This window comes from Prinia subflava, chromosome 4 (genome assembly GCF_021018805.1).
Source record: "Prinia subflava isolate CZ2003 ecotype Zambia chromosome 4, Cam_Psub_1.2, whole genome shotgun sequence".
NCBI lineage: Eukaryota > Metazoa > Chordata > Aves > Passeriformes > Cisticolidae > Prinia > Prinia subflava.
Genome location: NC_086250.1, coordinates 16,776,096 through 16,801,316, shown reverse-complemented (window position 1 = coordinate 16,801,316; position 25,221 = coordinate 16,776,096). Strand labels below are relative to the sequence as shown.

Genomic DNA, 25,221 nt, shown 5'->3' with positions numbered 1-25,221 from the left:
TAGGTTGAACCTCTGCAGTTTTTCTTCTTACACCTGTCCTGAATGGACTGATTTTGGGAATAAACCTCTCAACTAAAAAGACCTTGAACCCCTCCATAGAGGCACAGTGAAGCTGGAGTAGGGGCTGGAGCAGAAGTTTTATGATGAACAGCTGAAGGAACTGGAGATATTTAGCCTGGAGAAAAGAGGCACCTTATCGCTTTGTCTCCTCTCACAGGTAACACGTGACAGGACAAGAGGAAATGGTGGATTCAAGTGGCGCCGGGGAAAATTCAGATTAGATATTAGGAAGAATTACTTAATTGAAAGGGTTGTCAAGCTCTGGAACAGGCTGCTCAGGGAAGCTGTTGAGTCACCATCTGTGGAGGTACTTGAAATGCATGTAGGTGTGGCACATAAGGACCTGGTTTATTGGTGGACTTGACACTGTTAGGTTAATGGTTTGACTTAATCTTAAAAATCTTTTCCAACCAACCAATTCTTGATTGTTTGCCAGGTTGAGCTTTGACTCAGGAAAAGTTTGGCTGCTTGAACCATGTGCTGAAGTAACTTGGAAGTAGGATTCATTTTCTGAAATTATTAAGTTCCGTGTTCTGTGCAGCCAATTGAGAAACTGTCGTGACGAGGTGGTTTGGGATTTCTGTGCAGGACAGAACTAGGTGGGTGGATGGGAATGCACTGTGATGTCAAATAAATATATTCCATGATGAATAGAATTTATGAATCCCAATACTCTGACACTGGTGTTCTGTTTCCCTCTCCTCTCTTTATCTCTGTCCAACCAGGGCAGTCACAGCAGATCAGTGTCAAAGAGATATTTGAACTGAGCAGCAAACAGTGCATGTGATGCTATGTGCAGAACTGTGGATATGCAAGTTTGCTAGCCAGCTGCTCCCAAAAGGCATCTTAAAAGCGAGATTTCTGCCTGAGCCTCACTCAGTGGAGAGAAGGGCAGATGAATGATTAATTTATACTTTCCTCATCTCAGATGCTTATGTTCATGAAATATGAAAGTGGTTATTTCTGAGTTTTTAGACTTCTGTTGAGTATATTTTGAATTGGCTGTTGGATTCAGAAGTTATTGGAGAAGGCAGAAGTAGAATGACTTACTCCATACTTGCCTAGGAAAGCAGGCCTAGTATGATGATTTTTGGATTATAGTCTGTGCATCATTGGCAGCTGTTAGATCTGCAAAGGAGGCTTCTGCAGTTATCTCCCAGAGACTGGGCTGGGAATCACGTTCCTCAAATTGCCCATTTCCAGTGCTGCCTTCTGACAGGAGGAGTAGCACACTTTGTTTACGTGCCTTTGATTGTTATTGCTGGCTGATTTTCTTGTAGCCTTCCTTAAGGTGATCATTTCATTTACTATGCCAAAGGCCCTTAGAATTTTTTCAGGTAGGTTAGGATGTTATAAATCTTCACAAGAATATTAAGATCTTCATCTTAAGTTGCTGAGTGAAAATTGGGAACTGGAGGGAGAAAAGAGATGGATGTGAGGATTTAAGTCTCCATGAAAGCATAGCAGCTTGGATATGAGTGTTATGTGATTTCCTGTACTTTGATCTCTTGTGTGAAGACAGAGTGAAAGTATTACTGAAATAAGAGCTGAGTCTCAGGCTATGAAATTGGGAAAGATCACAGCTTTAAGCTCAGCTGTGTAGGAGGGAGGACCCTTAGAAAGGACCTGGAACATACATATATTGATTTATTATGTGTATATATACTAGAGCTTATATATATATATGTTAAATATATATATATATGTTTAATGTTCTTTTCACCTGTTTTTTTTCAAGACCTTTAGATGTTCATATTTTCATGGGATGAGACATCTTCTATTTACATTCATCCTCATGATGGTTTGTCTAATGTAACATTTCAGAGACCTGGCAAACAGGAAGCCACATCCCATGTCTCTTGACATGGAAACTACTAAAACTAGAACAGGCAACTGCAGGTAGTGCATTGAGCATCAACATTTTTCTCCTGCCTCTTAAGGGGATAACTGGTCCTTTACCACAAAGTGTGGTTACTGTTTTTTTGAGTTAGTGCTGCAAGAGACGGGATAGTTTTTTTAATGGTTTTTTTTTTGGACAACTAGTGTTAGCAAAACTTCTGAGAACATAAGAAAATTGTAGGGGTAATTATGGGTGTGTCTGGACCTTGAGGGTCTCAAGGAAGCTTTTTAGAAGCTGAATGGGTGCTTTAGTGGCATAGCTGCCTGTGAATATGATGGTACTCTGGCTTTGTAAATACTTGTGGTAATATGGCTGGTTTTCTAAATGGTTGTTTCTTTATTAAGCAGGTTGTGATTTGACTGAAATGTATACTAGACCTGGTTATTTATTTATGAATGAAGTTTTCTTGGATAGAAACTTCACTGCTTATGTCCCCAGTTGAGTTTGGTACTGAGTATTCTGGTCTTTTAATGTCATTCATTTTAAGGAAATAATAAGCAAAACCACTTGTGGGTTAGATGATTTAATGATCTGGTGGGCCAGAATGGAAAATATGCCGGAAGTAATCTCAGATGTTACTGTTGAATCTGTAGAAAGCTTACGTGGCCATTTGCTTTTAGCTTTTTCCAAATCCTAATTAATAAAGAATGAATATGTGTGTGAATGAATAAAATCTAGGATCATCTCAAATTGAAATGGTGCCAGGTAGTTAACTTTACAAGGAGGGAGAGTAAGAAGCTAGAGAAAAAAAATCTTTTGGGTCTAGTTTCAGTAGTTCAGAATAAATTTATGATATTATGACTGAGACAAAACTCCTAGCAGTGCTTAGTGTAATTTTCATGAAGTTGTTTTTCATGGAACAGGTATTGCCAAGGCCTGGAGTCTGGAATCCTGTTGGGGCCCTGTACGTGCTGCCACAAAGCAGCAAGTAACAGCAAAATGTCATTCACCTGCTATACCTTGAAGCATTGCCAAGGGTTCCCATTTTAATTATTCTGCCTGTTGGGGGACAATGTATTGTACTGGAGAGGGCAAACCACACTTCTTTGATCCTAGGATGGCAATGTTAGAACAGCTCTATCTCCAAGGGCAAGACATGTATAGATTTTCTTCCAGTTTTACTTCCACATAAAGAGCAGCCTCTCTTGCCTTCCCAGCTGAGGCTGAAATAACCAAATAACCACTACTGCTGCAGGTGCCAGAGCCTTGACCCTACAGCACAGAAGTGTAACTGTCCATGCCCGTTTTTCATCTGAGTTTTTCAGGTGGAAGCATCATATTGTATAAGTTTGATGGGGGGGAGGGAGGGGGAAGGCTTTCAGTGCAGTATGCACTATACGCTTGGAAAATTATCTCACACCATTTTTGTCAGCAATGATAGGAATTGGAAGCATTCCACAGCAGCAGGAACTGTTGTGTGCTCTTAATCTCAGTTAGCAGGGAGCACTAGTTGTTAAAATGTGTGTAGTTTTGGAGGCCCAAGCAGGTCGTGGGAGTGCAGCTGAGGATAACCACAGTCTAGGCTGCTGCAGAAACTTTGCTGTCTGTAGGAGTCCAAAGCAGCTCAAAATACATTTGTCATTACTTTGATTTCATCCTTGCTGTAGGTATTGTGGGAAGCAGCAGGGGAAGGAAAGAGAGGGTGAAATAGCCTCACGAAGTAAAGACTGGTATGTTTGTGATGGGGATGACTTTTTTGACTTTACAATTGTATGAAGGTTTGTACTGAATACTTTTAAAATGTTTGTGGTTGTAACTAAGAAACTGGTAATAATTTCTTTCTCCTTCTCATGGTTGCAAGAGGATGTGGAAACAAATTTTGGGGAGCTGAACATCAGCTGTGATTTGCTTACAGGTGGAAAAGCTGCTTGGTTTATTTGTGCCTTTCATAACATTTGACTTTTTATTCCAGTTATAATCAAGGACTGAACAGTGTGGCCTTTGAAAGGGAATGGGCAATGCTTGGGAAGGCAAGAAAGAAAATTTGGAGGCTTGCCTCACTTGAGAAAGGTCCCTGACAGCACAGCTAGACAAGTTGTGCTTCTATAATGAGTTTCTGTGGTTGTTTAGAGATGCTGTAAATAACACATTCACCACAAAGGATGCACAACTGGTGACTAAATCCTACACATACTGCTTTCAAACACTGGTCCCTTTCACTGCCAACTCCTCAGTGGTGTGAAGTTGTTTGTATATGCTTTTATCCAGCTGAATACAGAGCGTATTGTTCTGTTGCTCTTACAGTTCCATGCACTTTGCTTACTACCCACAGGCAACTAATTGCCAGTTAGGATTAGGGAATTCCCTATAATCACTAATTGAAATTCCTGTTCAGCATACCTTTAAGTGTGTTAGTTTACCTTTTCCTTGGCAACCTCATGTTTATGGTGAATATGTATATATTTGTATCTATACCTATATATCTCACTATATATAAGATATTTGGTTTCACATATCATGGAGAAGTTCCTTTCTCATGTAGCAGGAAGGTTTAGATGTTCATAAGCATATCCAATTGGTTCATTTTGTTTTAAACAGGTTTTGCTTTGTTTTAAGAAACTGGACATAATGTTCAGCCATACAACTTCAAAATGTGGCATTGATTTCTGTCTACAGTGCATCTGAACAGCCTAGATCAGAGGAAATAGGTTTGAAAAAAGTCTTAAAGCAAGAGTCAGCTATGATTCCTGATGTGGTCGTTCTAACTGTTCTTAAAGACCTGTAATGATGGAGGCTCCTGGGCTATCTGGAGCAATCCTTTCCAACACAGTGACCTTTGGAAAACATCCTCATGGCTATCAGTAAATTGCTGAGCTGTCCAGTATAGGTGTGGAAAAGAGGTTATTCCTCCTTTCTATTATTTTACATAAGCTTGAAAACAATTGGCATGTTCTATTCTGCACCTTCTCTTTAGACTCTAATAACTTTTCTTTTAGGATGAATAATCCCAACTTTATCCCGGTTGTTTACTCACTGGAGCACCTCCGTCCCTCCACTCTTGTACTTTTCTTTGGATTCTTCAATAATCATACCATATTTTTTCTTAAGTGCAGCATCTAAAACCAGACAAAGTCACACCAAAAGCTCATTTAACTCCTTTTCTAGTATCATAGCATGAGACTACCCACTTGGGTTTGTATCCCATCCTGAAGACTCTTGTGCAGTCAGCTGGATGAGAGACAGTTTCCTAAAGCACTCAAAGGGCTTTGAGTTGTACCACTGTAGTGGATGCCATGGAATGTTGGCCCTGCAGGAGAAAATCTGCACAGGAAAGAAAATTTTTACTCCAAATTTTGAATAAGGTTCAGATCATTGCAAATGGAAATGTTTAAATATCGTGCATTTGAAAGCAAAGCTCGAACTATCCTACTTGCAGGGCTTTTTCTCTTTTTATTTTAATTAGCAGATTCTATCTGTACCACATCCTTTCCTGGATAAGTCCACTATTAGTTAATGAATTGAATTCTCTGTGTAGTTGAAGTTCTATGTGCAAACTTCCCCAGGTTAGGATAACAGCACTTGACAGATGTGTGAATACCTGTGCAAGGTTAAAAGCAGAGGATAACCAAACTCATGTATTCTGAAGTCTTTTCTCTAGACCATTTTGAGCCCCATCTGGTCCACTTTAAAAGAATATAGAAACTTCTCTGTGTTTTCACAATAATTTATTCAATTTATTCTTTGGGGAAAAACCCTTGCTGAAGTGTTTTCTTTTTTTATATCCAGGGAGTGGAGAAATGATGTCTTAAGTTTGTGGTAACTATACTTGTGCCAGTCTCTATATTAGGTCAATTTATAGCAAGAGAAAATACCACAGTTAAAGGTAATTAGGCTAAATGTCCACTCCCAAGTGACTGTTTGTTGTGGGAGGAATTGAAAGCACAGGGAATGAAATAGAGTAAATTATAGCTCATACCTTGTGTAAGACTGACCTGCTTTCCTTTAGCATAGATAAAAGATTTATGTTAGTTTTACTATACAGGCCATAGTACAGAGTATGTGTGCTGTGATCCATAAACACTGGCCTTTTTTGAATATGGACACTTAGGCATTGTGACTTGTGAAAAGCCAAGTTTGGTAAGGGGAAAAAAGTAGCTGTATGCATGGTACAGCCTTTTAAATAATTGAAATCAGCTTCATACAGAAGACTTTATTGGTTGTGGCTGCTCTTCTCCATAGAAAAGTATTTCCTCATGAGATAATTTTATTTATATAACTATATTTGAAGTTGTTGCTTCAAAAAATTTCATTGGGGTGTCTCAGCACTTCTGGTGGTTCCTAAGGTGTGGGCATATAGTTACTATGTGTAATATTATTACTTGGGATTAGCTCATTAGAAAAAAATGCATCAACAGTCAACAAGGTTCTTTGATTTAGCCCTTCCACCTAAGAAGGAGGAAGGACCCCAATGTACAGGAGCTGGGGTTGGCTCTTAAGAGAATGTTTGGTTTTGCCTGATGTGCTCTCCTTTAGCAGCCTCTGTCTGTCCTTTAAGGCAGGTATGGATTTTCCAGCTTTCTAAGGGGTATGTGAAAGGGCATCTATGTACATTGTAAACACTCCATCACAAACAACTGATGACTTACTAGAGAACATGAGTGTATTTTTCCTCTTTCTTTTGAACCCATTCCAGGTTCAAACAGGACTCTTCTGAACAGTAAGATTCTTAGGACTGATGCACAATGGAAATTACCAGATCAGTGTTACTTCCCTATCCAGTGATACTGTGTATTTTAACATTATCTTGGATAAAAGTGGAAGAAGTTAATAATATGTACAGTCATTTTAATTTAATTTTTGTTTGGAGACGTGTTGATTAGCCCATTTTTTTGAAAAATCAACAGAAGAATCCTCCAATTATTTTAAATTGTACTAAGCATGCAGTAAAGTAGAATGGCTCTGTTTGTCATCAGAAAGGGATCTGTTCTTTATCTTGGAAAATCATATCTATTTGCAAATTATAAAATGGGCATAAGTCTTGTCTCTACTTTGTGTTCTTATTCTTGAAACTCAGGTCATTATTCCCCATCAAACTGAACTTTTGCTTTCCCACAGTTGTGTCTCATTACAGATGTAACTGAATTTACTTCCTTCCTCTGGGAAAATTTTGGAAAGGGAAGGGAAATGCTTTAAATGTGTGGTACCTCATGGAGAACACTGGCAGCCTCAGTTTCAATGGAGTGATATTTTTAAAGTAGAAAGGTTGTAGCTGTTTGTGACATCAGGCCTCAACTTTTAAATTCAGTTTAGAATCCAATGGGTAGCTGTTTCAACTTCTAAATGACGTGTGCCACATATGAAAGGAACCTGGTACTTCACCAGGTTCAATGTGACAATATTATAATTTTTTTTAGGTAGATAGATAGAATTAGATAGGTTGACCACATCATAAACAGAAAAAACCCCAGAGTTCTAAATTTCTTTGGAATCTAAGGTGTATGTATTTTGACTTCTAAAAACATTGTGTACTGTCCTGAGGGGTCCCACATAACAAAGGAACTCATCACACTTCATTAGTTTAAACTTTTAGGTTGTCCTAAAATGTAGGTCAGATTGTGTCAAAACAAATACCAAGGTCTGAATTCAAGAGAAGCCTGTTCTTCTCATGACACCCATGCTTACTGTTCTGGATATTATTCTTTTTACTTGTCTTTGTCTTAGAGACTGTGCGGCCAGAATGCATCTCAGCCCTGCCTCTCAGTTGGTTTCTCCAGTGTGCATGTGAATCAGGGTGCTTTTAACCAGATGTGAGATTCACCTGAGTAGCTTCTAAACCTGGTCCAGATTTTTTTCAGCAGAGAGTTTTTTCAAGAACTGCCATGTGCGGTACATGGAGTGGTGCCTGTGGACCTGTGCTTGATCAGTGTGTGCTGCAATTTACAGCCCTCACTGTCCCATATTTGTAGCTTTAATGGAGTTTGGAACCTTATGCAGTCTTGCACAGTAGAGAAGTGGAGGGATGAGATGACCCAGGGGGCGTAAGGGCCAGGAAAGGTCCTGTTAAGGACTTAAAAGGATCATTTCTTAGTGTCATCATTTGCTTTGGTAATGATTCTCAGCCAAGCTAACATGGTGCTGTACTACAGGATCTTCAGTAGTTGTCATCAGCCAAGGTGACAAGTGTGCAGTGATTGTTACTGAATGTGTCAGTCTGGCTGTTTTTATCCACCTGTGCATGATGCCTTACCTACTTTTTTTTTCTCCTTGCTGCTTTAAGGCATGCCTGTAACAAATGCAAGATATAACACGAACATTTTCTCCAAGCTGTGCTGTGGCTTCTTGGTTTTTTTAATGCTCAGTTGTTCTGAAATGTGTTTCAGTTGCTCTGCTGGTAGTCTTGCCTGAGAAAGGCACATGAATGGATCTGTTGCCCAAGATTGTTTCTCACTAAGTTTTGGTAAGAGGAGATTCCTTGCCGGCCTTTTTATTGTTGTTTTTGTGGTATTTCCAAATATATGAATTAGAAAGTTTTACTTTGTGGTGTTCCTGAAGAGATACTGTTCCTGTAAAACATGCTGTGAGCAGATTGCCCCATAAAGTAGGACTGTGAAATGCTTTCCTCTCCCATATACTTCTCTTGACAGTTGTTTTGTTACCCTCCTGGTTCTTCTGTACATATTCTAGTAAGAAATATGTGATCTGTGCTTAGATTCTCTGTTTGGATTATCTGTATATTCATTTTTTCCTCCAGCAGATACTTTTATGGTTTATTTCTGCTACTCTTAGTAACATAACGTTTACTCTTTTTTTTTTTTCCTGTTGTTTACTAAGGCTATGAAGTTTCTAGGGCCATGGAGAAACTGTAGTTCTTATTAAAGGATAGTCTTATTGCCATGCCTTGGAGACTTCAGTGTCTTCTTTATGCTAAGTTTGGAGTGCCACACAACTCTAAAGCAAATAAGAGTACTAAGAAACAGAAGACTCACACCTTAGAATCCTGGGTATCTGGTAGTGTCACAGCTTCACCAACTTCTGTACTGGGAAAAGAGGGTCTAACCTGGTTGGAGCTGGCAGAGCTGGCAGTGTTGATGAATTTGGTCCCAGGTCTGGAAGCTTAGGCAGCAGTGGCTCAGAATAACCTGTTTCCAGCAGAGTGCTCTGACAGCACTGATTAGGGCTGTTGGATTGCATTAAGGACGCGGAAGAAAAGGCTTTGGGCAAGTTTCGTTTCTCTTCAGATGCGAGCTACTGCAGTTTCTTTACTTGTCATCTTTTGAGTATGTTGCTAAGGAGAAAAGGATTAAAAATGAGAATGAGTTGCTAAATCTTGAGATAACTTGCACAGGAAAACTTACTGCTTGGTACTATAATTATTCTTAAAGCCAGTACAGTTCCAGAATCGCTAATAAAGATGTCTGCATTGAATTTGTCTATGTTGTACATGGATGCCGAAGCTTGACAGCCTGTAAATAAGGTCATTTTTGTTTGTTTTGGTTAACTTTTTGTATGAGTTGTATTGTTTGAAATAATACTTTTGTTGCTTTCTTTTCTTCTTTTCTAGTAATTTTGCCAGGAAATTGTCTTCTGGAAGTTCTATGGGTATGAATTGTGACGGAAGCTTGATTTTTGGTGTTATGCAGTTGCTCTGTTTATTACAGTTTTTTGATGTCTTTTAATTTCTTTTTTCTAGTGAGGTCAAGGTCAATAACAATTGCACATTGAAAAGAAAAAGCTTAGGTAACCTCTACTTAAATGTACATGAATACTTCTTGAATTTCTGTTCCATCTCTTTGAATGTCCCTTTTCTTTCCGTGTTTTCAGCACTCTTTTGGTGAAACGCTTATTTTCAGCCTCAAAGGCTGGGATAGCTGGGACTGTTCTGCTCTCTTTCCCAGCTTTTCTTTGAAATCTCCTTTTCCTGTGAAAATGCGTTGACAGATTCTCTCTCATCTGCCTTGATTTGCCAAGTGATACATGCTGCGAGTACCACTAAATGCCTTCATATCCGACTGTGCAGGAGATTTTTGGTATTATTTGCTTATTCATATACAACTGTTTGAAAAATTAAGCATGTACAGGCATATTGTTGCGATCTGGCCCTGGAGCAATGAAGTTGTTGTTCTGAGTTCAATACAGAGTGATGGTACCCTGCCAGCTGAAAATCTCATCTTCGGATTTTTCATCATGCTTTTGTGTCTGTAGCGGAAGCCTTGTGAATTAGCCTCTCATAGGAGCTGCTTTTAGGTGTTGCAGGTTGGGACTTCCATTTATTCCTTGAAGTAACAGGATTTTGGAGCAGCGAGCCTGCTGACCTGAGCAACTTAAAGCTCAGTCAAGGGTATTTTTCCTCTGTCGGTAGCACAGCACAGTTAAGGATATGTGTCAATGAAGAGAGTCCCCATGGATAACTGGGTTTCTAGGATACAGCCTATGTTCTGTTTTAATTATACAGTTACTCTTGTCTTCAGGCTCTCTGTCACTTCACTGCTTGTAGAGATTTTATAGTGATAATGCAGTGTAAGAAGTAAAATCACTTTGTTTTAAGGATGTATTTTTTGCTTGTGTGCAAAATGCCATTCACTGATCTGTCATCTGCACTAAAAAAGAGGCTAATAGAAATTTAATTGGTCTTTTCAAAAGCTTCCAGGATCTGCATTTTGGTGGACACCGCAGAATTGAGTATAAACATAAAGCTTTTCACTAGTCATTCAGTTGGATGAAAACTGACACTGGCTGCTTAGAGACTAAAAATCAAGTTGCTGTGCAGAGAGCAATTAAAAAAGAAAAAAAAAAAAAAAGGAAATGGGGGAAAGGAAAGCTTTCCCATTTTAAAAATGTGACCTGGTTATCTCGATGAGCAAATCTGATGAGAGTTTTTCTTAGAATTAACATTTGTAAAGTCAATTCAAGTTTGTGTGTACTTTATCTCTAACATATGGCTTCCCACACAATGATGTCACGTACAACTAAGTGCCAAAAAAAGCGTGAACGCTCCCAGCAAAAGCTACACTTTGAACTGGGATCTGCTCTGCAGTTTCTGTGCCTGTGTGTGCGTGGCCAGACAGCCGGTCATGTTAGAGCACCGAGCTCTGCACGAGGCCACCACTTTCCTCAGCTGTGGGTGACGGTCTGCAGGAAGGCACAGTGGCCATGGAACCTTCTGTGTCATGAAACATCTACTTTTCTCCCCTCTGATACATTGGAGAGGGTGTGAAAACACGGCTGATTTGCTTCAGAGGAGTTCTAGAGAGGGACTGTCAGCTCGAGGCATATTGGTGCTGTCAGAGCTTCATGCAGTTCCGCAAGTGAGGATTTCTGTATCCTTGGGGTTTGCAGGTGTTGTGTAGGCATAACAAACTGTTCTGTGCATGGGCTTTGTTCCCAGCCCACTTCTTAGCTGAGTCATGGTTTCCCAAATGTTGTAATAATGTTTGGAAGGTGGATCTGGTTTTGTGCTTGTGTTTATGAAGTGGATGCTGGGATGGCTCACTCTGACCCTCTCCTGGCGCGTTCTCCTGCCCCTAGTGCCCAATATCACGGTCCGCTTGTTACCCTTTGTAAAGGAAAGCTTTCCTTGGGTTGCACGGTTTTTGATCTCTTTGATGCAAAACAGAATATGTTACAGTGGTATAAAATAAAGAGAAACTGTGGGCTCTTTCTTTTAGTCTACCATTTACCGTAAACTACTACGGGGTCCTGTTCTGTTTCAGCAGTGGATATGTTAAGAAGATTCCTGGATCAGAGCATAGATCAGAAGTTTTCTCCTGAGCTCTTCCCTCAGCCATGCATTGGAAGTTGGAATCTCAGACTGCCTGAAGGTCTTTAATGTGCTGGTTACCAGCAAACGTCCTAAAGGAAGTTTTGAGGGTGGCTTTAAAGTTGGAGAAGGAAGAAAATGTCAAGGCCAGTGCCTGGTATTACAGGTGCATTGGTATTGGTTGCCAAACACAGGAGTTGATGAGGATTTCATGGTATATTTTTTGACTGGAGTTAGATGGCCTTCTACTAAAACTCTTTACAAAGCCTTCATAGCTCTGCTGGCCAGCAGGCACAGGTTTGTCTTGGCCCCTTTGTGCTTTGGCATATGTTTTCTCCTCATACAGAGATGGAAGCTTGTGCTTATTTGCTGTGCAGCAGCGGGAGGTTCTTGTCTACTTGCACCTGGGCAGCAGCTGCTCCACAGCTGTGCTTGTGGGTGAAGAATGACTTTAAGATGTTACTCTTCTTTTTGATTACATATTCAAACCTGAAATATGTAAAAGTGACCATGTGTGTACCTAGGCGCTCACTGTGCCTGCTGCTTCCTCGTAACAATTACTTTCCTCATAATACAGATTTTTCTGGTATGAAATTTTTTCATCAACTGCAGTGAGAAAGAGGGCTGAGACAGCATAATATTTCATCACATTCTCTTTCTTTTAGCCTTTCAGGTGGTACAAGCAGCTTAATTAGTTAAAATTCATATGTGCATCTGGTAAATGATGAGAGATTCTTTTACAATAAGAAAATCAACATTTTTGAGGAAGAACTGTTGGGACTTTGTATGGTTTGTGTGCCTTGCTGCCCTGAGGGTGCACTGGGCAGGGCTGCAGCATATGTGCCAGGGAAGAGAACCTTCCAAAATCTGCAGGGAGCAGCTCAGAGGAGCTGTGAACTGGAGCTTGGGAATGGAGGGGCAGTTCAGGCTCCCATCCCCTCCTCTCCCTGGCTTTTGTGTGCCAAGGGTAATTATTGTCACTGTTCAATCCATGCTTAATGCCTCTCAGAGAAGAAAGCAGACAGCTTTTTGTCTGTACATGCTTCTGTGACTGGTATTTTCCTACACGCCAGACACCTAAGAAATTTAGTTAGGGGCTTACACAAAGGAACCACATAATTTTTTTGCAATGACCTAGTGCATACAAGCTCTTTTGGTGGAAGCTGTTAAATAAATTAGGAAGTTATTAAGTGTTAAGCTGTAGGAGGAAGAGTTAGGATTTTTTTTCAGATACATCTGCATCTATCGTTCTTTCTACCCTTGGTGGTCTTGAGTCCTATGCTGCATTCAATTTCCTACTTCCCATTTCTTGAAAAAAAAGTTAAAATATGTGTTATCAAAAGCTTCCCTTAAATGGGATATGCTGCTCCATCCCATAATCAGGGAAATGTTTCAAGTGGTGAATATTTCTCATGAGCTCTTAGCTTTAATTTTAATGATTTGGGAGCTGCTGTAATGTAGTTAGTCAGGAATTTTACCATAATATTTGGAATGTATGTAGTATTGATTGCCTTTCTATCCAAAATGCATCTGTTTGAAACAATGGGCAGTGATAAAAGAGCAGTTTTTCTCCTTGCCTGAAATATATAGCTACTAAAATTTAATTTTGTTGGTCATTGTGTTAGTACACAGAAGATTTTTTTTTTAAGTGATACATGTTTTGAACTGTTTTGCTGCTAGTCTGCTGGCATTTTCTGTTGTTTGCAAACTTTATTAGTCATAACTTAGTTTCTCAAAAAATAATACAATAAACTTATTGGTTCAATGGTTAAGGTTTAATTTTTATTACAAGTTGAGATTTCCTGTGTTTGTACCTGTCAGTGATTTAACATCTTGATAATATAGAGAATTGCTGACTTTTTAATAAATACTGGGAATTGTGGTAGTGTACAGTAGCAGAGTGCAGAAAAGAGATGCAACTTTTTTGAAGTCACATGAGACATCAGTGGCAGAGGTGAGATTACATCTGGATCCTGCATTTAAAAAAATACATAGAAGTATATTTGTAACAAATGAAGAAAATAGAAAAGCGTATCAGTATACATGTATATTATTACAAACATATTTAAACTTTCTTTTCTTTATTACAGATTATAGAACAGACTTTACTTTTTAGCACTGCAGCTACAAGAAGGATCCAATCTGCATCCCTCCAATTGCTTTCTGGAAAAATGACTAGTCTAGTTCTTGGTTTATGAACTTCTGTAGTTTTCTGGCACACAGATCTGGTATATTTTTGTCACTGAAGAAGTCTGTGGACTGCAGCAGTCCTTTGCTGTAGTTGTGAGAAAGTTCTGTCCTTCCCAAATTCACGTGTATCTGCAGCAGCCTTAGTGGGGCACGGCTGTGCTTCTGTAAATATGGATTTGGCAGTTTCAGGGGCTGCTCTCTTCAGTGACAGGTTTCATTATTTGTGAATTGCTTGTGGCTCCTACTAGTTTTGGGGGGCAGCAGGAGCAGCAGAGAGCTTGCCACCCAAAGGCCACCAGCAGATTTCCTGTTATTGCCCCTCCCATGTCCCAATGTCTTTGTCTGAGCTGTGGCATTGTGCTGGTCCCATCTGTGGCCCCTGCCACTAGTGCTCGCCTTTCCTCCCCTTTGCTGTAGCTTGGGATCACAGCTTTGTTCCCTAAGCTGGCTATTCTTTTTCATAATGTTATCGGCCTGGCAGAGTTTGGCTTGTCTGTGAGCCCGTCACTGTTGCCTCTGAACGGAACGGGGGAACCGTCCCGACAGTAACAGCTGTGCAAACAAACAAGTCAGCGTTGATACCCATCAATGGCTTTGTGCAGCCATGGCATTGAGACGCACCAGAACATGTGCAGTCTGTCTGCTGCCTTTGTCCCACGGTGCAGCCAGATCGGCCACTCTGCACTGATGAGGTCGATTGTCATGCCATGGTGTGCCTTCTCCTCCTTCCTTTTTATCTTTGCTTTTCCTGCCTCTTTGTGGGCTGTCTGGCTGCTCCCAAACACATCTGCCACGCGTCCCATCTGCTCTCCCTGAGCGGCACGCTCAGTCCTGACAAGCGCTATTCAAGTGGTGCACTGTTCTGTGGAGTTGACAGAAAACACTAATTTGTATTATTAATGGCGTATCACTAATGCTCTCTGCTTCCAAAACACTAAGCAGAGTAAATAGGGTGGAACATCAACTTGTGAACTTGCTGGTGGGTTTTTTTAAAATCCTACATGCATAGATGAATTTTTCCCGTTCCACTTACCATAGGTAACATTGCTCTTACTTTGTCTTAGAGCTTGTAACTTTTTCAAGACACAGTGTTTTCCTTCAAAAAATGAAACATTTATTTTAGAGGTTGTGTTCTTTCCTTCCTGGCATCAGTGCCAAGATTCTTTACATTTAAGAGGCAAGGCACGAATGTGTGATGAAATTGTTGTTTACTATTCCTTTGTCTTTCAGGGAAAAAATATTATCAGACCATCCAAAAACATTTTAAAAACCCTGTTCCGAAGTCAGAAGGCATTTAAAGCCTTGCCTGTTCTGCATGTCTGTTGGACAGCTTAGGGTTATGCACTTAACTCTTCAGAACATCTTTTCTGTGACATTTACTCACTTCCAGCAGGATCTTGCCTTGTGCCAGCTCCCCTATCAAATTGAACAAAAATACAGTGGGTGAAGGAAGAAGATGGTATGCAGCATGGGCATAGATAGGCAGTAGAGTTGTTTCTGTGGAATCACCTCTAGCTTTGAGTCCAATATTTGTGGAGATACCTGATCAGAAGTGCAGTTACTGATTAATATTCAACTCTGCCTGCCCATACTAACTGTTAGCTGTATCAGCTCCATGTTTACCATGCTCATTATGTTGAAGCTGTCACAGCTGCCTCGTGTACCGCTGCAGAGATTTACAACATGAAGCTGTGGTGAGCAAGGAGTAACCTTCTCTGTTACCATGTTTGTCTGCAATGTGGAATTCTCTGTAAGCAAGGGAGAGGTGTCCAAAGTACCAAGTTGAGCGGGATTTTACAGGGCGGCCTAAAAGGAAATGCACATGGATCTGGGGAGAGAAATGATTCATTTTGACGGTGTTTGTTTCATAGCCTTGTAAGTCTTCCTTTAGCCTTCCTTCCTCCCTGCTTACTCAAAATGTCACAAAGAGAAAAGTAAAGGTTGGAAGCGTAAGTCAAAGGAGAGAATGAGGCCAGGGAGGCTCCTAGCAATGAAAAAAAAGTTGAGCAACTTTTGAGCTAGCAGAGCTGTGTCAGAGTACATTTTGGTTCTGTGCTTCTTGGAAGCTGCTTTGTCTGGTACTCATGTTAACTCCTTGTGAAAGCTGTTATTCCGTGGTGGCTGCACTGTTCTGCACTGTGTCGTGTTCAAGCATTTGACCTCTCTTGAAGAGGTTGAGGATGGACTTGTTTACTTGTCTTACATAGCTTGTACAAGAGTGTTTTTCCTTGTCTTTTTTTTCTTCACCTGAGAGCATTCTAAGGCAGTATATTTTATCATTATACCCCAACTAAGCATCATAAAGCTGGTAATCCTTACACGGAGCTTGAGGAGGAGAAAATGGATTGGGACTGCTTGACAGAATAGTATCTATTATGCTGCAAAACAGGTATGGAATTTGTAATTTAAAGGACATAATCAGAGCACTCACTTGGTTAGGTGTGATCAGTGGTACAGTGGTAAGCATTAACTCTCCTAGTTGTGCTTTTTAGATCAGCACCTGAAAAATTTATCAAGTCAGTGTGTTAGCACCTGAAAAGTTGTGTCAAGGAGTTTAGCAAACAGACCAGGGAGAAGGGAATGAGTACAGCAGTTTATCACCTCTGGAAAGTGGTGTTAGACACTGGGAAACAGATAGGTGAGCTGTTCCTGCAGGACTTTCCATGGGTTGCTAAGTTCAAGGCATCCTCTAAAGGTTACAGATGTAGTTGCAGTTGAGCTGTGTGCTGTATCATTTATCCAGCGCTTTGCACTGTGTATGCTTGTTTTTACTTTAAACTGGTCCCTGGTGGTTTAACTGGATGTGATTCCTGCCCCCAGCCTTGTTCATGTGTGTTGCCAGTAGATTCCAGCAGCACTGTCTGGACACTCCCATATGAAAATGGGGTGATCAGGTATGATAGGTAACTTAAAGAAGAATGCTTTGTGTGTACCCTTGAAAAACTATTCTGCTGCAATTTTCTATGATTTCCTTTAATAATTCAGCTCTGAATGCTATTAATTCAGTCTCAACATTTCAGGAAAGTAATTAGCCTTTTCTCTGCCAAACTCATCTGTGCTTGGAAAAGCTTATATACAGATCTTCTCTGTAACCCAAGAATGTAAGAGAGGAGAATATTTTGGTGGTTGAAATATGTGGTGAATTCTCAACTTTTTCTCCTTTGTGTTTGAACCTGGCCATTGTTACTTGAACTCTGCAAACTAGAGGAGTGAAAGCTTTATTACAGATTACCTATCAAGAGAGCAGTCCTATAGAGGGCTGTGAATAAACATAGCAATTGTGTAATGAAGCAATTTGTCAGTGACTGCTAACAGGCCAGACTTGAGATGAATTGTGGACAGGGCAAACATAACATGTTACAAGCATGTCACAACATGTTAGCAAATTCTTGTTGATACCAGATCCACATTTGCCTTATAAAAAAGGGAACCCCTCCTCATCTCTCCTGTCACTCATTTCTGGTATGAGAGGGAGGATCTAGTCCATGAAACAGAGTAGATCTTCTAGTGATCTTAGTATTAAGAAACAATAAAATCAGAGGAAATTAAGGGATGCTAAAGGAAAGCAAAACACCCAAAATTATGTAGATTTTCCCTGCATTGTTCCTTGTTACCCTTTCTGGTGTGTTTAGTTTGTGAGCTGCCATGCTCATTATGTTGAAGCCTTGCACAGCTAAGAGGGAGCCACTTTCTGCTCTTCTAGAAGGCATGCTGGAGTGCTGCTGTAGAGAGACGTGTCAGTGCATTGAGAGGAGCCTTTGTTGTCCTGCTCATTTCTAAGGAATGGAGCTTCACAAGAAATCTTACTATTTGTGGTGACTTGCTTGTGTAGGGTTTTTACTTACTGGGAGGCTTAGTCTTCGCCCTTGAATTCTGGGCAGTCGTCTCCAGAAATACTGTGTGAGGTTTGCTCATAGCGATCTTACTATTTGTGCTAATCTGTCGTGTTTTGGCTTTTGTTTTTCTCTCCCTCTTGATTTAGATGAGAGATCCTTGGAACAGCAGAATTTTTCCTTTTTCTCAACAGTGCATGAAAGCATATCAGGCAGCAGGACACAAACGGCCTCAGCAAAAAGTACTTTGGAGTCCCAAGAAAGTAATTTGCTTCAAACAGTTTTATCATCAGTTACCACTTCCTTTGATGGGACTTCACTTAGCCAAGAAGAAACAGCCAGAATTTCAGAAGGGAGAAGTACGCAGTTGGTAGATGTCTCTGTAAGGAGCAATGAGGCATTCCTAAGTGATGATGAATTTATTAGCTCCTTTTCAAAGGCACAGTGGACTCCTCCCGTGAAGTCTTTCGCAGTTTTAACTGATCATCAGTCAGTTAATGCAGTAGAGCCATCAAGAGAAATGTTACAAACTGTGTTGCTAACACCTTCATTATCTGTCCTCTCTTCACTGTATGATATCTCAGAAACAGCACAGCAGAAGACTCCGTTGAGTGCTGTCCCTGAACGCAGCTACACTCTCATGGAACGAAAGCCTTTTGTACCAGATCATGAAATGCTAACAGCAAGCAGAGACTTGCTGTTGTACCCTCCAAATACAGCTGTTCCTTTGACTTCCATTCCTTCTGACGTGGGAGTTGTGGCACAGGAAAACGTTAATGCAAGTTTAACAGCTCTGCCTTTTGGGGCTGCTTCAGAAGGATCGCCTCTTCATCTCAAGCTGCTGGGTGAAACCAGCCCTGGGGCCCCAGAGGCCACAGCACAACTTGCAGACCTGTATGGTGATGTTTACAGCCATGTGAGTGGCAGGGCAGCAGAATCTCTCAGTCAAAGGACCTACGCCACTCCAAGCATTCCCTGGGCCATGCCAGCTTCAGCAGCCAGTGCTGAGCCTGCTTTTTTTCCTATTAGTCTTCCACTTGTATCTTTCCCTCTTGATTCAGCTGCCATTTCCGTGAACTCTAATACAATTCTTAATGCCAGCCTGTTTACACATGAATTCTCCACTACAGCACCAATTTTGCCTGCTGGTTCAGAACTACCAAGTCAATCAGAGCTTGTCAGTGAGCTCAGGACTCCAGTGCCTTTCACGAAATCATATTGTCTGTATTGTGACTCAGTTTCACTTCTGCCAGAAGCAGGCTTTGCCCCAGAACATGACGTGGGCTCAGGTGATTATGTTGAAACTTTGTCCATCAAAGCCTCTGAAGTACAAGGCATAACTGCATTTACAACTATAATTACTGATGGATATGAATTAGAGGAACCTACACCTGAGATTTTTGATACTTCTTTTCCATCAAGACCAGTTGTTTCACTTTCTTCAAGATTTGCAGAAATCCCTGACTCAAGCATGTTTTTATTAAGCACTACAGACACTAGAACACCTATAACAGTATCTCCCTCCTACCATCAGCTCCCTGGGGAAGCATCACTGTACAGCTCTGTTTCCCAGACCCTCCCTATTCTGGAAATAATTTCCTTGATTCCAAGCACTCATGTAGAACTTCCTGGTGCCACCAATGTTCTGTTGGACTCTACCATCATCCCGAGTGAGCCAGTAGCATCATTTGCAAGCAGTCAGACAACCTTGCTGGAATTGCCAGAATTAATGCCATCAGAATCAGTGGTTTTGCTTGGCAAGACATCTACAAGGGACGAACTGTCTTTAAATATTTCAGATTTTCCATCCAACCTTTTATCAACACCATTTCTGATTGAATCTAGCTACTTGTCTTTGTCACTGACCATGCTAAATTCTTACTCTGTCATGCAAAGTGTGTTATCAACACTCTTACCTCAGACCTCGTTGACTGGGACATCAGTACTTTCTGAAGGTGTTACCAGCTGGGACATAGCTACCACTGTCAGCTCTGCCACTGACACCGAGGTTTCTCAGTTACATCTTGGCCAAACATCATACTTTTATTCAAATGCATCATCCCTTCCAGATGCACAGGTTCCTGAAATGATGCCATCATCAGATTTTCACTCAGAGTCATCTGTGTTTCTGGAAACATCCTTGGTACTGCCAGTGGGCTCTGAAGTTGTGTTTACCTCAGCTGCCACAGGAGCTACCTCTCAGTTGGAGCCTTCACTCTCCACCTCTCACTCTGTGGTTCCTACCGTGGTGCTGTCCACTTCCGAAACCCAGTCTGTTACCAGCAGCATCTTGCTCAGTGAAACAAATCTGATCTCTTCGTTTACTACCTTTCCGGCAACTCCTGTCTTAAACGTATCTTCATCTCTACTTTCAACTGCTCTGGGTTCTGATGAGGATATTGGTGCTACAGTTAACCCCACACTGCTTTTAACACCCGGCAGCAAGAGCAGTGCCCCTACAGCCCTTCCTCCCACAGACCCCGACAGCCTCACACCAGATGCCGACACCATCAGCGTGATGCCCTTTCCTACAGCATCTCTGTCTGTGACCTCGTTGTTTGCTCCCACACAATTTCCCCTGACTGCCAGCCCTCCTGCTGGATCTGAAGTTCCATCAGGAAGCAGTGTAACTGCTGGATCTGAAGTTCCATCAGGAAGCAGTGTAACTGCTGGATCTGAAGTTCCATCAGGAAGCAGTGTAACTGCTGGTGCTGAGGCACCAGCTGCTTCCACCACTGTCACCAGTGCTATGAGCAGCCCAGGGACATCCTCCTCCACCCCTCTGAGGACCACTACTCCATCTGAAGTGGTGGCTGTAACCTCTGCTGTGACTACTACCAGGCAGCCGTACGTCTGCGACATCACCCTGCCCAACGCCTACCTAGTCACTGCTGGTAAGATCTTCCCCACATTTTCATTTCGTTTTTCAGAAGCCACTGTAATACGACCCCCCAGCTAAATTGCAGATTTTGGATTAACTGAGTGAATCTTTCAAAGAAACATGGTGTAAATTTAGACAAAGAGCTGTAAAAGCATTGATATGTCATTTATTGTTAAAAATAATAGAGTTCACTTGAACAAAGTCCCTTGTGAGAGAGAGCTACAAATACATTACACTGCACAGAGAATGAAATCGTCCTCAAAAATTGCTGATGCATATGTACAAGTGTGCTGAGTTAGAGGCTGCTTTATCATTTCATTGGTTGTAAATGAATGTTACTTTCATGGTACTGTTCTGCCAAACTGTTTAATGTTCTGACTGAGTGAGTTTCTCCTTTCAGTTGTTGCTGCTGTTTATTAAAAAAACACCTGCATGTGAGGTAATGTTGTAATATGTAAGAGGAGAATTGGTTTAAAAAAAGTTTGGGTTTTGCAACCATGTTTATAATTTTCCCTTACTAGCTTATGTTTGTATCTTACCTCCTCCCATACTTACTTTCAATTTCATTTGGTGTGTTTGTAACCACAAAAAGTGACATTAGTGTGTTTCAAAATTAATTGTCTTAGCATCTGTGTTTGCTTTTCTGGTGTTTTCCTGCCTCTTCCTAGCTTTTTAACAAAACAATGCCAGCAAACTAATCCAGGGCAGCTGCAGAAGTGCTGCATTCTCGTGGTGAGCAATATTTTTTACTCTTAAGACTTAGTTGCAAGAAATAAAGCAGAATGAGCATAATCTCATCCTCCAGATATGTAGGTGATCTAGCTATGCTAATGATGAGGAAGCCTTTTTTGAAATGTAATTTGAGTATTTTTGTAGGCAAGTTACTGATGGAAAATAAATGCAGGATGACAACACAACACTTTTCAGTTGTTTGCTTAATCCACAGTCACAACGTCAAGTGTGACTGTAGCAGACATGACATCCATTGGAATGTGGGGATTTTAAAGCTCTTTCTTACTCCATGGATATCCCTTTCATTAATTAATGTCATATTTGTTTACTTTTTATTTAAGAGAAGAGTAGATGCATATTTTCTGTGGCTTTTTTGTGACCTTATCTGCATTCCATGCATTGCCTACAAAACTTCTGTGTTGTGACAACAGACTCACAAGTCAGACCAAATACACTGCTACTTTCCCATTTGAGTGCCTCAGTGGCTCTTTAAAGGTTCTTTTCTCAGAATGCTAAAGATACTAGCTTTGGAAAAACAAAACAAAAGAAAATAAATTTACAGTTTGTTAAAGTCACTTTTTAGGATACAGTCACACCTTCACCCCTGTCCTTGGTGTTCATCTTACCTGTTTGATGCAGCTGATCTCACTACCTGCTTTTTCATGCACTGCGCAATTGAAAATGCAGCTTTGAATCAAAACCTAAGAGATGAAGCTAAGATGTATTTTCTGACTGACATTAATTTCTAGTGCTGGCCCGAAGAGCTGTTCTACGAAATGTCAGTGAATCCATCAGAGAAGTTCTCCGAGTTCAGTTCAGGAGATCAGTAGAGCTGGAGGTAAGTGATGTGAAGTGTGTACAAGTACTCTTTGATCAATGCAATACAATAGGGGTTTAATTCACAAGCTGAAACAGTAATTCAAACAGTCCATAGATATTGTATCAGAGAGCACTTTGTTTTAACTTAAATGTTAGTCATGTCTTGGTTGGGGTTTTTTTTAATGCGAACATTGATGTCAAATTTTTTACTTTTAGAATGCCATCATTTTCTAGGACAGACCTTTTTTGCTTTTGCTAGAGGGGAGCAAGCAGTGCCCAGAATCTACTGCTCATGTCCTTTGCCTGGTGAATTGAAACTGAAGAACTTTTACCCTTCAAAATACCTGTTAAGCAGGTCTGTTTGTTCTGCTAGCGGATTACACACTTAGCACTTTAAACAAAATGAAACCTTCTGCACAGCCTTGTGCTATTTTATGCTATGAGACCATCAACGCTTGCAGGGGAGGTGGTGGTATCCCAAATGCCTGATTTGGCAGATGAAAAAGGTAGGAGGGGAAAAATCAGGTGTGCAATAGTAAGATGTTATTCCTAACCCTTCAGATAGGTGCAACTCCTGTCCTTACTCCCCTCACAGGAACAGCTGTACTCTTGGGTTTTTCTGAAAGCTTTTTCTGCTTTGATATTCAAGGAATCATCTTTGAACAAGATCTCAGTATTGTTTTCTAACATCCAAGTGATCATCTAGTTGAGATAAGGGTTGAAGGCTGTGTTCCCCACCTCTGTCTAAAACCCTCTGAGAGCAGAAGGCATAGGGGTAGTTTGGGTGTACCTTTGTTGTATAATCAGATACTTCAGTGGTGAGGAAATGCTTCAGTAGAATTATTGGTGTAGATGATGTTCAGCTGCACTTGCAGTTTTGCGTGTCTGTATTCTTCTAGTTGTCACAGCCCAGCACCAGATGATCTTTTCTGAGTCAGTGATCTCATTTTTGTTATGTAGTTAACTCAGGTAGCAGTTCGTTGAACATAACTTGCATTTCTCTGTGCGCAGAATTGCTTGGTGCCTTTCATTTTGGCATCTCCCCTGATCACTGCACTCAGTAATTAAACAACTCCTCTCTGATGTTTGAGGATGTACATCTCTGCTACTCAGTCCAGATAGGAATGTTATAAATTCCTGCCAAACTTAAGCTACAGGGAGCTGCCTCTGTAAATTATGTGTAGTTTATGTCCTTCTAACAACACCTGCTCATGAGCTATTTAGATTTTTTTATATTAAAGAGATTTTTCTTCTGGTTTTTAAATTATCCCTTCAGTTTGTGCAAACTGGAATAGTCAAGAAGTCAGTTGTTCATAATGATAGAAACACACTTAATTTTCAGTGACCTTACACATTGGTATTGAAGCACTTTTTTACTATTTACAGCAATAGGACAAATCAGTTGCTTAATATTTGAAGGTTAATTGGAACAAACATTTGATATTTCACTTTATATTTTTTCCCTTTAAATTCCTGCCTTTCATGCCTGCTCTTGCCTTGTAAAGCTCTCAATAGGAGAAAGCTTCTAAGAAGTCCTAAGGCTTCTCAGAACTGTTTTTATAAATGATGCAGCTAGTCTAGTTTCATCCTTTGGAAAATCTTTTTTATCTAAAGGAAGGACATCTTTGCTGAATCAGTTTTGCATATTTTAGAATGCTGCTGTCATATGGGTTTTGCACTAAAAATAATCACTAGCAAATATGTTTTCACCTCTAACTGTGGAATACTAACAAAACTGTTGTTTTGAAAAAGGGCTCTATGTAATAGCAGTATGTTGAGTGGTGATGTAATGCAATATTTTAAACAGAATTTCTCTATCTTGCTAAATGTAATTAATCGAACAGACCTGACTTCTGTTAGCTGGAAGTACCCAGCAACCATGTGAGTGTTTTTGCAAGTTATGGTGAGGCAGTGCATTTCTCTAAGCTGCTTTTTTACTGTGTCTCTTATTACAGCTCACAGATGTTCTCTTGCTGTGATGTAATGTACAGTAAATCAGGAGACAGTCCAGTTAAATTTAATTTTGTAGTAATGTATGCTTTAAAAATAAAATCCATGCCAGTGATGGCTATAACTGCTGCTTACTTTAAGTAAGAAGCAAGTTTAGCAGTGAAATGAGGATTGAAGCATTTTTTGCCTTCAACTTTTTCAGTTGAAACTTTGATCTCTGCTACTTTATTATTTCAAACATTGTGAGTTGCTGAAGTGGAAAAACGAGGAGGTAGGATCCTGCCAAATGAAAAAAAACTTCTGTCACTTTTTTCCTAGAAAAACCCTTACAGCAAAGTGAGAATAAGCAAAAATTGAAAAGTTTTTTCGAGTTGGTCTCAACATATTGCATCTGCAAAAGAATAAAACTCCATTGTCTGAGCAAGAGTAATTTTAGTCAATGCTCTGTAATGTAAACCTTATGACATTTGGGTAGGATCTGTTAGACAATGTTCTCTTGACTTGACTTGCACTGGGGTGTGAAATAAAATAATGTTGGCAGTGACTCACTGCCAGGACCCCTGGTGCCATTAAGTTCATGCCAACAGGAAAAGGGGTTTTGCTAGCCTCATTTGTGCTTGGAAATTTTATTGTGCATTTTAGCATTTTTACCTTTGCCACTTTGTTGTTGTATTCAATGTGGTTTTGAGGGTGTGGCCTTAACCTACTGGTTCCTATAATCCCAAGTTAGTGAACTCTGCCTCCAAAGGGTGGAGTTTGGGTCATTGCCAGGTAAATGCTTCTTTTAAAGTTGTCACCTCATGGACTTACACTGGCTTCATCGCTGCTTTACCACTGCTGAAGTTCTGGCTGGTACTGTAGAGGTAAAACCAGTGAGAACTGTTGCCTCAGGATCCTAAAATGCGTAGGAGCAGAAGCTTTATTTTATTTTTAAGACGTATGAGCCTTTATCGTCCATCTTCAGGAAGTTAAACACCCTCGGCAGGCACTTTATAGGGTTAATGAGGTGGTGATGAGAAAATCAGTTGTTGATGCTTTCTGCCAGATGTTTACACAGCATAATACAGTGGAGTATAGGCATGGATTAGGTTGTGGCAAAGGTGCAACTGATCAAGTATTTTAGCAGACAATAATCAATAGCAGATACTTAGGAAACATC

General features: G+C 40.5%; 1 protein-coding gene across 2 annotated transcripts in view; it reads left to right on the top strand.

Moving 5' to 3' along the window:
* KIAA1549 (KIAA1549 ortholog) overlaps positions 1 to 25,221 on the top strand; it is a 141,405-nt gene that overhangs the window by 50,842 nt on the left and 65,342 nt on the right. For both annotated transcript variants that reach the window (XM_063395665.1, XM_063395664.1), the window contains exons 2-3: positions 17,830 to 20,574; positions 22,043 to 22,131. In XM_063395665.1, coding sequence (XP_063251735.1) covers positions 17,830 to 20,574; positions 22,043 to 22,131 — 2,834 coding nt within the window. The remainder of the gene's footprint in view (positions 1 to 17,829; positions 20,575 to 22,042; positions 22,132 to 25,221) is intronic.